The 17,500-nt window shown below is 37.4% G+C and overlaps 2 protein-coding genes across 3 annotated transcripts in view; both read right to left on the bottom strand.

The window, feature by feature from the left end:
• Positions 1-9,968, bottom strand: part of LOC144960342 (contactin-1-like) — a 14,522-nt gene extending 4,554 nt beyond the window's left edge. The window contains exons 1-5 of one of the 2 annotated variants that reach the window (XM_078893422.1): positions 9,450-9,968; positions 6,480-6,601; positions 5,404-5,542; positions 3,610-3,888; positions 1,418-1,484 (exon numbers count right to left, since the gene is read on the bottom strand). In XM_078893422.1, coding sequence (XP_078749548.1) covers positions 1,418-1,484; positions 3,610-3,888; positions 5,404-5,542; positions 6,480-6,601; positions 9,450-9,960 — 1,118 coding nt within the window. In that variant the 5' untranslated portion in view covers positions 9,961-9,968. The remainder of the gene's footprint in view (positions 1-1,417; positions 1,485-3,609; positions 3,889-5,403; positions 5,543-6,479; positions 6,602-9,449) is intronic. The other variant, XM_078893423.1, reaches the window with a different exon arrangement.
• A 58-nt stretch (positions 9,969-10,026) lies between these two features.
• The window catches only part of LOC144960344 (uncharacterized), a 7,639-nt gene continuing 165 nt past the window's right edge, over positions 10,027-17,500 (bottom strand). Inside the window, exons 2-5 of the mRNA XM_078893424.1 lie at positions 15,879-15,975; positions 15,098-15,192; positions 12,868-12,939; positions 10,027-11,275 (exon numbers count right to left, since the gene is read on the bottom strand). Of these exons, the coding sequence (XP_078749550.1) occupies positions 10,640-11,275; positions 12,868-12,939; positions 15,098-15,192; positions 15,879-15,975 (900 nt within the window). The 3' untranslated portion in view covers positions 10,027-10,639. The remainder of the gene's footprint in view (positions 11,276-12,867; positions 12,940-15,097; positions 15,193-15,878; positions 15,976-17,500) is intronic.

Genomic DNA, 17,500 nt, shown 5'->3' with positions numbered 1-17,500 from the left:
TCTTTTCCTCTGGATACGCGTTTAAGCTCGCAGGGGTAATCTTTCATACAGCGTCCGCCATTGTTCCGATAGTTTAGAGCCAGTGTTACTAAGTTACCATACGCCATTAGGAAGGAAGTGACGTTACGACTGTTGAAGACTATTGATATCCTGTACTTTATATCTTACTATATATATCATATATCAGGTCGTTTTATCACTGTGATAGGGGAACAAAGGCCACAATATAGGCCTAATTTAGCTCTTATTAGGTATTGTGTTGTATTGTATTGTATTGTAAAATCTGAATGAATGACATTTTCCTTCTCCTCACCAAGGTTTGATTTTATAGGATCTATCCTGAAGTGTCGAGAATAGTAGGACAAGAAGCCTTGGAGAGGCCATTATGCAATAGAAAATAAATAATAACGTGAAGTTGAATGTAAGCTTCAATTTAATTACAAAAACAGATCAAATGAACGTTTCGGTTTTCCCCTTTATCAACAAAACAGGATGATTGAAACACCACTACGCCACTACCACATCATCTCATTCATCTGTGGTGTTTCAATCATCCTGTTTTGTTGATATAGGGGAAACCCGAAACGTTCATTTGATCTGTTTTTTTTTGTAATTAAATTGAAGCTTACATTCAACTTCACGTTATTATTAATTTCTTCGAGCTTCGAGCAGCAACATTTTCACTACAATAGAAAATGGAGATTGCTAGGCCACACATCGAGGAAACCTAAGGACAATATCACAAGGACAGTCCTGCAACGGAATCCATCCAGAAAGTGGAAAAAAGTAAGACCAAGGTCAACCTGGAGGAGAGACCTTCTGGTAGAGCTGGAGAGGTATGGGATGCGCTAGAAGGAGATGGAAATACTGGCCAACGCCAGGAGAGGATGTAAAAGTTTCATGGCTGGCTCATATTCACTGTGGGATGAGGACTGGCCAACGACAGATTGAGGGGATAGAAAAGTGTAATCGGTGGCCCATAACCAATGTGGATTGTGGACTGGCCAACGACAGAAGAGGACGGAAAAGTTTCATGTGGGATGAGGACTGAAGAAGAAGATCCTGGGGTAAGACTGGAATTAAGTCCTGGAGGCCGATCCTTTTCTCGAAACATCCCAAACCTTATTATTATTATTATTATTATTATTATTATTATTATTATTATTATTATTATTATTATTATTATTATTATTATTGTTATTATTTTTATTATTATTATTATTATTATTATTATTATTATTATTATTATTATTATTATTATTATTATTATTATTATTATTATTATTATTATTATTATGACACAGGCGTAGCCGCAGTGTAGAGTCGGGAATTCATCATATATATATATATAATATAAATATATATATATATATATATATATATATATATATATATATATATTGGGAATATCACTCACCTGTAAACAACTGCTCTGTTGAAAGACTGGAAGACGTCGGCACAACCCAAAGTTACTTCATCATAAACTGGGTAAAAAAAAACAAACAAACAAAAATATAAGCAAACGTTTTACCAGTTATATCAAGAGATGAAGTGAGTAGAAATGTGCCAGAAGACAATAGAGAAATAAAACAAAATTTTCGCGGCGGTGATGGGGTTTGAACCTGCGACTTTATTGGTACGACAACTCCGCCTGGCCGGTGAGAGCGTGACTCTACCGTATGAGCTATCCACGAACACAAAAATATTCGTATCAAACTCAAGTCATTCATTACAAGAGCTCTCTCTCACCGACTACTGAAGACCGCGAGTTCAACACAGTTATATCAAAGTCACAATTGGATTCAATAGTCTGATGTCACGTCGCCCAGCTACGGCGGCCATGTTGGTTCTAAACAAAGCAAATCATTACTTTTTATTCTTCATGTTGGCTAGAACTTTTCATATGTCTTGTGATCAGAATGTGTGAAAGTCAAAACATGATCAAGTTTATGTTTTTTTTTCCTCTGGATACGCTTTTATGCTCGTCGGAGAAATATTTCATAATGACGTCCGCCATTTTCCCAATAGTTTAGAGCCAGTGTTACTAAGTTACCATGCGTCATTAGGAAGGAAGTGACGTTACGACTGTTGAAGCGTATAACATCGAGAGTTTAAAAACTTGCATCATGTTGTTCGCGGTCGAGAGTGACTTATTCCTCCCTGGTTTGGTCCATCGGATCGTGGCCTTCGTAAAGTTATGGCCTGATACTGACCAAAAAATGACGTCAAAATGCCAGTCTTTTGCCACAAAAGAAAACAAATCGTGAGTTGTATTCAATAGTTCAACCAATGAAACTTGTTTCAAGCTCTACTAACGACAACTCACTAGGCGGTGCAAAAACCAAATAATGACGTCAAACTGCCAGTCCTTTTAGATTTCAGTCTCAGGCTATAACATAACGATGGCTACGATCGGATCCCAGAGCGATAAGTTTGGCATCAGTTTGGTTGCGGATTTCTCTATGTTTTATTCTTTAGTCGTCCCTTTGTTCTTGGTTACTGGGCGGCACGATATCGCCACAGGTCAAAGAGAGAGGGAATGGGGATACCCCTCTGATGTGCATAATGGACGGTGCCCCCGTTTCGAGCCGAGATAAGTCCCGACAACCCTTGTACGCAGAATACCTGACTTGGTCTAGAGCTGCACATACGAGATGGAAGTCGGTTTGGACGAATTCAATCCCTCGTGTTGGCGGGGACGTACACTCCTCTCAGCTTGGTGAGAAGTTGCCAGTTGCCATGTTCATATAACATGTAGGACGAGACATGACGCCTGTCAGTCGATATTACACATTTTTGGGACAGAGACAACGCTGTTAACGGCCAGGTGCTCATTATACACATGAGTACGATGAGAGAATGTTAGTAAAGAACCTTTTCCAATGACTGAACTATGCGCCAGCGAGGTTCGAACTCAGGACCTTCCGATCCAAAAGCGAGTGCCATACCACAAGACCACAAAGTTTCACTGTTAACATCACCTGCAAATATGAACACTACGTTTATAACATCATCATCATCATAGCTTGTCCCTCCAACATCGAACCCACTCCACAACATCTGGGGAGGAGATCCTCAGGTCATAATCATTGTAGCTGGGTCTGTTCTGGCATTCCCTAATGATGTGCTCTATCGTCTGCTCTGGGCAGAATTATAACAATTACTGTATTTTTTTTTCTCAACGTGCACTTATTTACAGGTCTGATAATCCAATTCCTTAAGGGCTCATTGTTGTAATGGAAATCTCAAAAAATGACGCAATATATTGTCAATGACAACAATGTTAAACCAGGCTAATAAGGGGGACTGGATGCAAGACCTACATGAATATTTACGTCGTTTTATCTCAAATAACAAACAAATGTGACCCTGCGCCTTAAAACGGTATTACGTCGGGTTGGTTAAGATTTTGAAAATTGAATTTATAGCCAGAAATATCAGCCTTGTGTAGAGTTTATACGGTTTATTGAGGAGAATGGATACCATGTTTTAGGGTGCTAATGATAACAGTTTATATTTTTGACCAGTTTAACATTAAATTCGGCTAAGAGTCATATGGTTCATTCCGACATAATACCGTTTTGAGACGATGGGTCACAAATGACCTACCAGCAAAATAGGCGACACCCCACGTGTCATTATTCGTAGCGTTGCACATGTACAACCCTTTATCAAAGGAATTGTTGTATTGACCAATCACAAGAGTCGTCTCATTGATTACGGTAAACCGGAAGTTTGCAGGCTTGACGTCAGTTTTCGTCCACGTGACTTGCGGATCGGGTTTTCCCGAGGCATTGCACACCACTTGGAAGTCAGACTGGTTGACGAGGGAGGACGAGTTAAACCAGGTGCTGTTTACGTGGATGGAGGCCTTGGATGGTTTGAACTCTGGTTAAGACGTGATTGTGAAAAAAAATTAAAAAAACTAATAAAAAGAACAAATAAGGACAAACAAAATAACAGCAATAAACAGAAAATGAAACAACCAAACGGTAGAAAAAGAAAAAAAAGAAGAAAATTGTTACTATAAATAAGAATACTGGATGTGCTCAATAATTTATGTTTGCGGCACTATTTTAACACAAAACCCCGGTATAAACTACTGTAGAATGAAAATCTAAAGTGGTAAATGATCGGAAAGATGTGGTCTACACCACTCTATGTACATAACACAATTTATGAAATTTGTCCGAGTTTTCTCATATATATATATATATAGCACAGAGTTATGAAGATTATGAGTGAGTTGGTTAGAAATCCGTTGGAATTGGTTGGGATGAACTGAGGGAGGGGTCGAATCTTAGAGAGAAAAATAAGACAACTTGACTATAGATAGAAAGATAGATAGATAGATAGATAGATAGATAGATAAATAGATAGATAGATAGATAGATAGATAGAAGATAGTAGATAGAAGATAGATGGAAGATAGATAAGATAGATAGATAGATAATAGATAGAGATGATGAGAGATAGATATATAGATAAGTAATAGATAGATAGAGAAGATAGAATAGTATAGATAGATAGATAGATGAGATAGAAAAGATAGATATAGATAGATAGATAGATAGATAATAGATAGATAGATAAGTAGACAGATAAGATAGATAGATAAAATAGATAGAATAGATAGATAGATAGATAGATAAGATAGATAGATAGATAGATAGATAGATAGATAGATAGATAGACAGATAGATAGATAGATAGATTAGATAGACAGATAGATAGATAGATAAGATAGATAGATAGATAGATAGATAGATAGATAGATAGATAGATAGATAGATAGATAGATAGATAGATAGATAGATAGATAGATAGATAGATAGATAGATAGACAGATAGATAGATAGAATAGATAGATAGATAGATAGATAGATAGATAGATAGATAGATAGGATAGTACGATAAGATAGATAGATGTAGATAGATAGATGGATAGACTAGAAGTAGATAGATAGATAGATAGATAGATGATAGACAGATAGATAGATAGATAGATAGATGAGATAGATAGATAGGACAGATAGATAGATAGATAGATGAAGATAGATAGATAGACAGATAGATAGATAGATAGATGATATAGAAGATAGATAGATAGATAGGATGACAGATAGATATATAGACAGATATAAAGATAGAAAGATAGATAGTATAGATAGATAGATAGATAGATAGATAGACAGATAGATAAATAGACAGATAGATAGATAGACAGATAGATATATAGATAGAGAGATAGATAGATAGATAGATAGACAGATAGATAGATAGACAGATAGATAGATAGATAGATAGACAGATAGATAGATAGACAGATAGATATATAGATAGAGAGATGGACAGACAGATAGATAGAAAGATAGTAGGCAAATAAAATTGTTATACTCTAACCTCTAACTGTAATGTTGAAGATCTTTTCGTCTGTCCCATGAGTGTTGTTAGCTACACATTTATAGACACCTCCTTCGTGATAGCCAATGTTGGAAATCATTAACAAGTGGCCTTTGTTCAAAACTCTGCCACGACCGTTCTGGGGGAAGGGTATGAATAGATTTCAGTAAAAAACAATTGGAATATTTTTAAAAACCAAAACAATGCTCCTCCTCTTCTTCTATCTCCTCCTCCTCCTCCTCCTCCTCCTCCTCCTCCTCCTCCTCCTCCTCCTCCTCCTCCTCCTCCTCCCTCCTCCTCCTATTCTCCTCCTCCTTTCTCTCCTCCTCCTTTTTCTTCTCTTCTTCTTCTTCTTCTTCTTCTTCTTCTTCTTCTTCTTCTTCTTCTTCTTCTTCTTCTTCTTCTTCTTCTTCTTCTTCTTCTTCTTCTTCTTCTTCTTCTTCTTCTTCTTCTTCTTCTTCTTCTCTTCTTCTTCTTCTTCTTCTTCTTCTTCTTCTTCTTCTTCTTCTTCTTCTTCTTCTTCTTCTTCTTCTTCTTCTTCTTCTTTCTTCTTCTTCTTTCTTCTTCTTCTTCTTCTTCTTCTTCTTCTTCTTCTTCTTCTTCTTCTTCTTCTTCTTCTTCTTCTTCTTCTTCTTCTTCTTCTTCTTCTTTACTTTTTTATTTTATTTTTTATTATTATTTTATTATTATCTATTTACATCATCATCATCATCATCATCATCATCATTATATTTATTATTATTATTATTATTATTATTATATATTATTATTATTATTATTATTATATTATTTATTATATTATTATTATTATTATTATTATTATTATTATATTATTATTTTTTAATTTATATCCGTAGTATTATTGTTATTAATATTGATATCATTATCTTTTTTATGATAATATATTCGAAACTATTCAACTCATTATTGTAAATTATGCACGAATTTAAAAAAATAATTTATATTAAAAAAAAATAGTGGTATAAAAGAAGTGTGTAGATTTTTATTTTTGATATGACACGCTACACGTCTACATCGTATTCATTCGACTTTAGTTATTGAAACAGTTTAGTTACCTTCGGGAATTCCCAATGCAACTTTGGAACGGGAATTCCCGTTGCATTACAAGTCAGTATGATTCTCTTTCCTTCCTGTGTTCCCAAAGCTCTAAACGTCATGCCTACTATTTTGGGAGTGGCTAAAAATAGATACGAACACGAATGCGTTACTATACAAATTAAGAAATTAAGGCGTATTCACCGGTTTAAGATAAAACAGACAAAGAAAAAAATATTGAGCTTTTATATAGAGCAATATCCACTAAATGTGCTCAAAGCACTTTACAAGGTGTCCCTGGCCAATATTTAACATGTAGGACGGGACATGACGTCTGTTAGGCGATATTACAATTTTTTGAACAAAAACAACGCTGTTGACGGCCAGGTACTCATTTTACACCTTAGTACGGTGAGAGAATGTGTGTAAAGAGCCTTTTCCAAGGACTCAACTATGCGCCGAGCGCGAGGCTCGAACCCAGGATCATCCGATCCGAAGGCGAGTGTCATACCAGTAGACTACAAAGCCGCAAATCAAGAAAGATAAGATAAAAAAAGAAGAAAAAAAACCGTCCCCAAAAGTCAGTCAACCTCGAATGATTTTCTTGGGATGTTTAAAAATAAATAAATAATTTCTTGCCTTTCCTGGTACCTTTCACACACACACACACACTTGTTCAGATCTTTATATTATTACCCAAACATAAACAGACAATCACAAATACACACACACACACACACGCACACGCACACGCACACACACACACACACACATACACACTTACTTCTCCCTCTCTCTCTAAATCTCTCTCGCGCTCTCGCTTTCTCACCTCTCTTACTCTCTCTATCCCTTTCTAACTTTTATCCCCACCTCCCAACCCCCCAACCACACACACACATACATATGTATACACACACATATTTACACACAGAGAATAATTCACATACACACTCTCTCCTCTCTTTCTCACAAACACACGCCAAAAAATGCAAAAACGCATTCACTTTATCTTTTTTATGTAGAAAGATAGAAAGTAACTACAATATGTAACCCATCGTCTCAAGGCGGTATTAGAGACTTTGCGCGAAGGAGACCGATTAGAGACAAGACGACGATTAGGATTGTTTGGAAGCTTTAACTCTGCCCACTTGTCATTATGACATCCGAAATGCTATCGCCGTCCACATCTACGCCAAAATAGAAAGAGAGGGTGGACCCTGCAATTGGATTCAATAGTCTGATGTCACGCGCCCGGCAACGGCGGCCATCTTGGTTCTAAACAAAGAAAATCTTTACTTTTTATTCTTCATACTGGCGAGAACTTTTCATTCCCTTTTCATATTCCTTGTGATCAGAATGTGTAAAAGTCAAGACATGATCAAATTGATGGGGTTTTTTCCCTCTGGATACGCTTTTAAGCTCGCCGGAAAAATATTTCATACGGCGTCCGCCATTGTTCCGATAGTTTAGAGCCAGTGTTACTAAGTTACCATACGTCATTAGGAAGGAATGACGGTACGACTATTGAATCCTATTATATATAACACTTTATGGAGCCCTAATTTCATCACTGATAGGTGGGTGGGTATCGCTTTCCAGAACTTATGTCCTTATAATATGAGATCCTGAGATTTTTGAAACAAATCAACGATTGCTCTTTTGATAGCTCGCTTGTCAACATGTACATGTATATGTTGTGCGGCTATGTGGTCTGGTGGTATGACACTCGCTTTCGGATCGGAAGGTCGTGGGTTCGAGCCTCGCGTTCGGCGCATAGTTGATTCCTTGGAGAAGGCTCTTTACTCACATTCTGTCACCGTACTCAGGTGTTAAACGAGTACCTGGTCGTTAACAGCGTTGTCTTTGTCCAAACAAAAATTTGTAATATCGCCTAACAGGCGTCATGTCCCGTTCTAAATGTTACGTGTTGCTGTTGGCCAGGGACCCCTTGTAAAGCGCTTTGAGCACGTTTAGTGGATATTGCGCTATATAAAAGCTCAAGTTTAAAGTTTAACTTCAAAGACCACGATTCACCGAAAGCGATGAATGGATGCCCTACTGTGGCGTGGAGAACGAGGTCTTGTGTGTATAGTTCGTCACAATCTTAACGATTATGAATGTCTTAGAAAGGCTGGACATACAATCAAAAAAAGGAAATCTGTGCTTTAAACTCTTGAATAAATTAGGTACATCAGCGTGTCCGCCTCATTGAGAAATGAAAAATGATATATAAATCAAGAACATCGACCAGAGAATAAGGAAATTATCATAAAATTATAACATTTGAGAAAGCTTTTTTTAAACTCAAATCTATTACAAAAAAGGTATTGCTAGACTTGACGGCAAGCGAGTAGATGTTAAATTTTGCAAATCCCTTTCCCACGCAGACACACACACACACACACACACACACACACACACACGCATATACATACTGAACACACAATGTATGTCTTTCACTTCTGGCCAAAGCTGCCAAATTACAACTTAAGACTCGAATGATAACAGCGAGTGGGGTGTCAGATTAAACTTCAGTTTTAAAGGTTTATTTCAATTCTGCCGTTTGGGGAAGGGGGGGGGGGGTGAATTGTTATAAACCACTGACAAATCCCCTGAATGATATTTACGACACAGAGCGTTTCGCCAAAGATATGATGAAGTCAATTTTTACCGCTCTACCCTAAAAACCCGGAGATGCAGCATTGAATCACACGATCATGTTAACGAACCAGATTATAATTAAATATGTCTATATTATATCCTGGCGCGATAAAAAATGAATATCAATGCAGAATTAGCAGATGTTCAATTTGAATTCCAACAAAAAAGAGGTACAACAAATGCCATTTATATACTCAGGACACTAATAAAAAAATGTAGAGGGAGTAAGGCAGGGTTGTGTTTTCTCGCCAGATCTATTTCCCAATAAAAATGACATAAAGGAAAATAAAATAGAGTATAATATAGGTTTGATTCTCCATTTTCCTTACCATCCATTGGTGTCGTTGTCAGGATTCCTACTGACATGAAAGGGGGAAAACTGCTGGTATTGGTCGAGGTTGTCAGGGGAGAAAGGGTTGTGTTGCCTTGGATGTTTGTTGATGAATTCGTTATGGTCGAATTGCTTGTCGTATTTGTGAGAGAAGCTAATGTTGTATTTGGAGATAGTGTCGTGAAATTTGATATGCTACCTGGGACTGGCAGTGTTGGGAGCGTTGAGGTGTTTGTTGGTTGTGAAGTGGAGTTTTTCATGTTGTTAGCAGTAGGTGTTGTTGTTACATTTGTCAAGTTGTTAGCTGTAGGTGTTGTTGTAACGTTTGTCATGTTAGTTGCAGGTGTTGTTGTAACGTTTGTCATATATTTAGTTGCAAGTGTAGTTGTGATGTTTGTCATGTTGTTAGTTGTAGGTGTTGTTGTAACATTGGTCATATTGTTCGCTGTAGGTGTTGTTGTAACATTGGTCATATTGTTCGCTGTAGGTGTTGTTGTAACATTGGTCATATTGTTGGATGTAGTGTTGTTGTACATTGGTCATGTTGTTAGTTGTCGGTGTTGTTGTAACATTGGTCATGTTGTTAGTTGTAGGTGTTGTTGTAATGTTTGTCATGTTGTTAGTTGCAGGTGTTGTTGTAACATTTACCATATTGTTAGCTGTAGGTCTTGTTGTTACATTTGTCATTTTGGTAGTTGTAACTGTTGTTGTAACATTTGTCATATTGATAGCTGTAGGTGTTGTTGTAACGTTTGTCATATATTTAGTTGCAAGTGTAGTTGTAACGTTTGTCATATTGTTAGTTGTAGGTGTTGTTGTAACATTGGTCATATTGTTCGCTGTAGGTGTTGTTGTAACATTGGTCATATTATTATTTGTAGGTGTTGTTGTAACATTGGTCAAATTGTTAGTTGTAGGTGTTGTTGTAACATTTTGTCATATTGTTCGCTGTAGGTGTTGTTGTAACATTGGTCATATTGTTCGCTGTAGGTGCTGTTGTAACGTTGGTCATATTGTTCGCTGTAGGTGTTGTTGTAACATTGGTCATATTGTTAGTTGTAGGTGTTGTTGTAATATTTGTCATATTGTTCGCTGTAGGTGTTGCTGTTACATTTGTCATATTGTTCGCTGTAGGTGTTGTTGTAACGTTGGTCATATTGTTGGCTGTAGGTGTTGTTGTAACATTGGTCATGTTGTTGTTGTAGGTGTTGTTGTAACATTGGTCATATTGTTCGCTGTAGGTGCTGTTGTAACGTTTGTCATGCTGTTCGCTGTAGATGTTGTTGTTACATTTGTCATATTGTTCGCTGTAGGTGTTGTTGTAACATTGGTCATATTGTTAGCTGTAGGTGTTGTTGTTACATTTGTCATTTTGGTAGTTGTAGGTATTGTTGTAACATTTGTCATATTGTTCGCTGTAGGTGTTGTTGTAACACTTGTCATATTGATAGCTGTAGGTGTTGTTGTAACATTTGTCATATTGGTATTTGCAGATGTTGTGAAATTTCCCGTTGTATTTGTCATAGGTGTTTTTGTTGAATTCATAGTCGTGTTAATAGAATTTGCAGATGTTGCGTTAACTAACGGCGTAACGCTGCTATTACTTGTTACATTTGTTGTAACAGTCGTCGAAGGAGTGGTCGCATTCACATTAGTTGACGTTGAAATAGTAGTATTGACCGTAGAGTTGTTAGTTGTTGTTGTTGCTGTTGTTGTTGTTGTTGTAGGAGATAAACCTGCGGATGGAATGAGTGTTGTTGTCATATTGGTGTCTCTGTTGCATCCATTTTTATCACAACATCCGACAGAGTTTCTTGAACAGTTCTGTATATATAAAACAAATTGATGTTATATGAAATGGTGAAAACATCTTTTGATATTTGAATGTTTTTTTTTTGTCGTAATGTCTATATTAAACAAGCTTTTTATTTTCATTTTACTCTTTCGTGAGTATTAAATAAGCTTGAGATTCTGGATAGCTTAATATCAACTAAACGTGATTAAAGGGATTTACAAAAGCCAACAGCAAACGTAACATATAGGATGAGCCATGGCGGCTGTTATGCGATATTACACATTTTATGATACAGACAACGCTGTTAACGTCCATGCAATCATTCTGCACATGAGAACTGTTAGAGAAAGAGAGTAAAGATATTTTTCCAATGACTCCGTTATGCGCTGCTCCCTCAAGCAGAATCGAGCTTGGGTTCTTCATGTTCGAAGGCGAGTGTCCTACTTTTAGATCACATAGCTGCACATGCGCCGTCAGTAATTCTTAATTAATTAATTGAGCTTTTATATAGCGCAATATCCACTTAACGTGCTCAAAGCGCTATACAAGAGGTCCCTGGTCAACGGCAACATTTAACATGTAGGACGAGACATGACGCCTGTTAGGCGATATTACAATTTTTCGGACAAAGACAACGCTGTTCACGGCCAGGTACTCATTTTACACCTGAGTACGGTGAGAGAATGTGAGTAAAGAGTCTTTTCAAAGGACTCAACTATGCGTCGAGCGAGGCTCGAACCCAGGACCTTCCGATCCGAAAGCGAGAGTCATATCACTCGACCACATAGCCGCACAAAGATATTGTATGGAAGTTTACTTGGTCTCTCCGTTAGTCTTGGAATTTGACCAATCGTCTTAATTTGAGGTTATGCCTTGTTGATTTTGAAGTTAAAAATTAAACTTATTGTTGTCTATCGTTGTTTACTCATTGTGCGGTTATGTGGTCTTGTGGTATGACACTCGTTTTCGGATCGGAAGATCTTGGGTTTGAGCCTCGCCATTACGCATAGTTGAGTCCCTCTAAAAGGCTCTTTACTCACATTCTCTCACCACACTCATTAGTAAAATGAGTTAACAATTTTTGTCTCTGTCGAAAAAAAAACAACAAACTAATATCGCCTAACAGGCGTCATGTCACCTCCTACATGTTAGTTGTTGTTGTTGACCAGGGACCCCTGGTAAAGCGCTTTGAGCACGTTTTGTGGATATTGCGCAAAATATAAGCTCAAGTAGGTTAGGAATGTACTATGGAGAATGACTATAGCGCATTCTCAAATTGATAAAGATTAAAGCTCATACTTTTCATTCATCCTCAGTAAAAATAACTTTTAACACCTCAGGCTTGATTCCACATACATCGGTTTTTGATCAATGGAGCACTAATTACAATTGCATGTATTTGAACTTCATACTTGTACAAATTGTCATTTTCAATGTATTCCATTAATATATTAATTACGTTGTCTGAATTAATTTACAATATAAACATCTACGACAGAGGCATTCTATAAAATTCCCAGATGATGATGATGATGATGATGATGATGATGATGATGATGATGATGATGATGATGATGATGATAATGATGATAATGATACGGATGACAAATATCAATCCTACCCCTATGTCCATACATCCAAGATTAAAAGCTTTGGTTCCATTGCTTGTTACGACTGCCTGGACCCCGCATTGCTAGAAGGAGATAAACATTTTAATGTGATATCAAAATTATTTAAATGAAACTAAGAGGAACAAGACAAATACAATTAGCATAAATACAACTATAAAAATGAGAAGATAGAAAATGTTAGGACAGCGCCAAGTCCTGAAGAATTCCTTAGAGTTCTGAGCGCATACAACATGGTGTAACGCTTATCGCCAGCATAATGTCGTTGGTTGCCTAAACGAATGAGACAAAAAAAGAAGAAGAAGAAGAAGAAAAAGAAGAAGAAGAAGAAAAAAAAGAAGAAGAAGAAGAAGAAGAAGAAGAAGAAGAAGAAGAAGAAGAAGAAGAAGAAGAAGAAGAAGAGGGCACGCTGCCAAAATTGAAGGTAACTGCTTTGCCCAAAACTTCACTCCTCTGGACGGCTTATAGCAAAAGACGAGGAAGCTGACCCAAAGAGATCTGGAGAAGATCTATGGATACAGAAGGTAGAGAGGCTTGCCTGCTCTTGATCAACATCGGTGTCCATTCAGCCGATAGACATAAATGAAAGTCCAATGGCTCGAAACAAATTCTTAACAACAAGAAATGAAGTGAGTAGGAAAGTGACAGAAGACAATATAGAATAAAAAATTCGTGGCGGCGATAGGGGCTCGAACCCGCGACCTTACTGGCACGACAACTTCGCCTGGCCGGGGAGATCGTGACTCTACCGAATGAGCTATCCACGAACCCAAAATAGATCGTTTCTAACCCTAGTCTTATTGGAGCCTTCTCTCCCCGACTTCTTGAGGTCACGGGTTCAACACACAAAATTCTTACACTCTTGCAATTTGAAATTCTGGACATGTTCCCGACTGCTGCTCGACCTTGCGAACGTGCGTTGGGAACAAAGATCGAATTCCGAACTTTTTTTCTACCCCTCAATCGATTTCAATTTTAGCCATCACTATAAAAAAAGACATTAACAAAATACTTGAATTATAGATCACAAATCAGGAATGTATAAATAATAAGATTACGCATTACTTGACGTGCACGCATTTGCAGGTCTGATAAAGGCAAAAGAACAGGCATACAATGCTTTAGTCAGACCTGTATTAGATTACGCGTGCACAGTGTGGGATCCTTATTAGCAAGGACACATCAAGAACATCGAACAAGTTCAAAGGGCAGCTTCGAGGTTTGTCACCAACAATTAGTTGCCCGATCCAGGGCGCGTTACTGAGGCCCTGAAATTGTTGCAGTGAAAAACAACGGAGAGTAGGCGGAAAGAAAAACGCCTCCAATTTCTCCACAGAACAGTACATTCCAACAAAACACAAGTAACTCTACCACAGTATTTCACAAAACAACACTGTACATCCACAAGAACTTGTCATAGCAGTAAGTTCATATTTCCATTACACAGAATCAACACATATAATAACAGTTTCTTCCCAAGAACCGTCAAGGAATGGAACAGTCCCCCACCAAAATTCCTAGATATTACCAACAACAACAACTTTAGTCAACTATTAACCATTTATCTTTCAATTCGCCTCTTGCAGATAAAGACCTTGAACTTGATAACCCAATTCCTTATGGGCTCATTGTTTCTTAATGGAAATCTCAAAAAAATGACTCAAAACATTGTCCATTATAACAATGTTAAACTAGGCCCAAATGTGGGTTTGAATGTCAGACTTGCATATATGTATACTTCGCTCTCTTTCCATCTCTAACTATATCTCTCTAATTCTATTCATCTATCTAATATTCTATCAATATAACTCTCTCTGTGTCTAAATTTCTATCTATTTATGTTTCCCTCTTTTTCAATCCTTCTATGGCCCATAAGAGGGGTCGGAGTTCGGATGTCAGAGCTGCATATATGAACACATCACTCTCTTCCCATCTCTATATTCTATTTATCTCTAAACCTATTCATCTATCTAATTTCCTATCAATATCAATATCTCTTTGTCTAAATCTATATCTATCTATTTGTCTTTCTATCTTTTTCGATCCCTCTCTGGCCCACAAGTGAGTTCGGATGCCTGACCTGCATATATGGACACGTTACTCTATTACCATATCTTAATTCTATTCATCTCTAAATCTATTCATCTATCAATATAACTATCTCTCTGTCTATAATTTTTTTCTATCTATTTGTCTTTCTATCCTTGTCCACCCCTCCCTTACCTGACCAACAGCACAGACAGTGGTCATGGTACAATCTGTGACGTCAGCAACAGCGTCACAGGAATAGCACAGTCTCTGATTGGTTGGGATGAGAGCTGTAGAAAGGGTGAATTAAATTTAATAAATCAATTAAACTCCTGAGTTAAAGAAAGAGAAGTCCTTCGTAGACAATAAAAACAAAAAACAAAACAAAAACCCTGAGTTTTTATATAGCTCAAAGCGCTTTAAAAGAAGTCGCTGGTCAATAGCAACACTTAGCATGTAGGACGAGATGTGACACCTGTAAGGCGCCTGTTAAACGACCAGGTACTCATTTTACACCTGGGTACGGTGAGACAATGATAATAACAAGAAGGACCAAACTCTGTGTCTCTCTGAGCGGAGCTCAAACTCGCGGCTTTCCGATTCGAAGGCAAATGTTATACCATTAGGCGACATAGGAAAGTACTGTGACTGTTTTCGAGGTTAAGAGAAATAGTATCAACTTATTTTCCATCTGGATTTTAGTCAGGAGTTATTGGATGTTACAGCGTTGCTTGACTGTACAGTCTTTGCTTCGTACCAGAAAGGTACTGGGTTCAGAATATGGCGCTGCACTGCGGGTGACGTCTGGATTAGCCAAGTGTTTCCTTGGAATAGACCCTGAAGACTAATTGGGATCAGTATGGGTAATGTTATTTTCATTTTTTTAAATGTAAAAAATGAGCTTTTATATAGAGCAATATCCACTAAACATGCTAAAAGCGGATTAGTTTATTCGAATATTCTTTGATTTACATACGAAAAGAGTTGCATCCTTCCATGTTACACAGATCACCTTGGCAACACTGTAAACAAGTCTCTATGTTGAAATGGTCTGGCGTATCTGATTTACAATCCTGACAATGGTAGACATGAAATGAGTTAAGTCGGATGTTGATCCGTTAAAAGAAATAAAGAAAGGAAGAAAAAAACAAAAAAAACATGATAATTTAAGAAATTATCAAAAAAATCTTTTTTTTTCAAATTTTGATTTGTAATGTAAAAAAATAACCCCTTTCATCACATATCATAATATATCGTCGCATAGGCATTTCACAAACCTTGCAGGTCATAGTGCAATGCTATAACCACTCGGCTACTTCACCCCCTCCCTTTTATAATGACTATGTAAACTAAAATTGAGTTTTTTTAAAGCGCAATATCCATTAAACGTGCACAAAGCGCTTGACAAAGGGTCCTTGACCAACAGCAACTCGTAACATGTAAAAATATACGTGACGCCTGTTAGGCGATATTTCAAATTTTTCCGACTGATATATTACAGTTAACGACCTAATACTCATTTTACTACCTGAACGGAGCGAGAGAATGGGAGTAAAAAGCCTTTTATTCAACGACTCTCCTATGCGACGAGGCAGGCTTGATCCCAAAGGGAGTGTCATACCACTTAACCACATAGCCGCACAACGAATAAAAACTTTGAAATCAAATTAATCTTATTCGGGCCTTGATGAACATAGGGCATCCACCAGACATCTCCATTTTTACAGCCTATTCCTCTTCGGGCCTTGATGAACATAGGGCATCCACCAGACATCTCCATTTTTACAGCCTAATCCTCGTCGGGCCTTGATGAAAATTGGGCATCCACCAGACATCTCCATTTTTACAGCCTAATCCTCGTCGGGCCTTGATGAAAATTGGGCATCCACCAGACATCTCCATTTTTACAGCCTAATCCTCGTCGGGCCTTGATGAAAATTGGGCACACACCAGACATCTCCATTTTTACAGCCTATTCCTCTTAGGGCCTTGATGAATATAGGGCATCCACCAGACATCTCCATTTTTACAGCCTAATCCTCGTCGGGCCTTGATGAAAATTGGGCACACACCAGACATCTCTATTATTTGCAGCCTGCTGCTTTTGTGTGGCTGTATTCCAGGACAGGCCTGCTTCCTTTTATTCTATTCTTTTTCCATGGTCTTTCGCCAGGTTTCTTTCGGTCATCCCCGCTTTCTCTTCCCACTGTCCACTAAGTATAGGACTATCTTGGAAGTGAGCCTTTTTTTTCATTCTCGCCACATGACCCAGCCAATGCCACCTTCTTCTGCTTTTTAGTTGACTTTCAATGCTAGTACAATCAGCTTTCTTTAATAAATCCATTGTTTTTATTTTTGTAGGACATATATGTTGACAATTATTGTATTCTTTTGTTGAAAATTAGGAATAGATAAAAGAAACTGTGTAAAGAAATGTATATGTGGTTTTCTGAGAAAACCCTGAAACATGCGCAGATTTGATAAATTGAGTTATGTATCCACTGGTCTAGACCACATTTGAATGATCATTTACAACTTTATTTTTTTTTCTATGTCTATAATAAAACGTTATGAATTTTGTTACTTTGGGAAACACTT

Source organism: Berghia stephanieae, chromosome 15 (assembly GCF_034508935.2).
Source record: "Berghia stephanieae isolate SIO BIC M18660-M18661 chromosome 15, UCSD_Bste_1.3, whole genome shotgun sequence".
NCBI lineage: Eukaryota > Metazoa > Mollusca > Gastropoda > Nudibranchia > Aeolidiidae > Berghia > Berghia stephanieae.
This window is presented reverse-complemented; position numbering and strand designations above follow the sequence as displayed.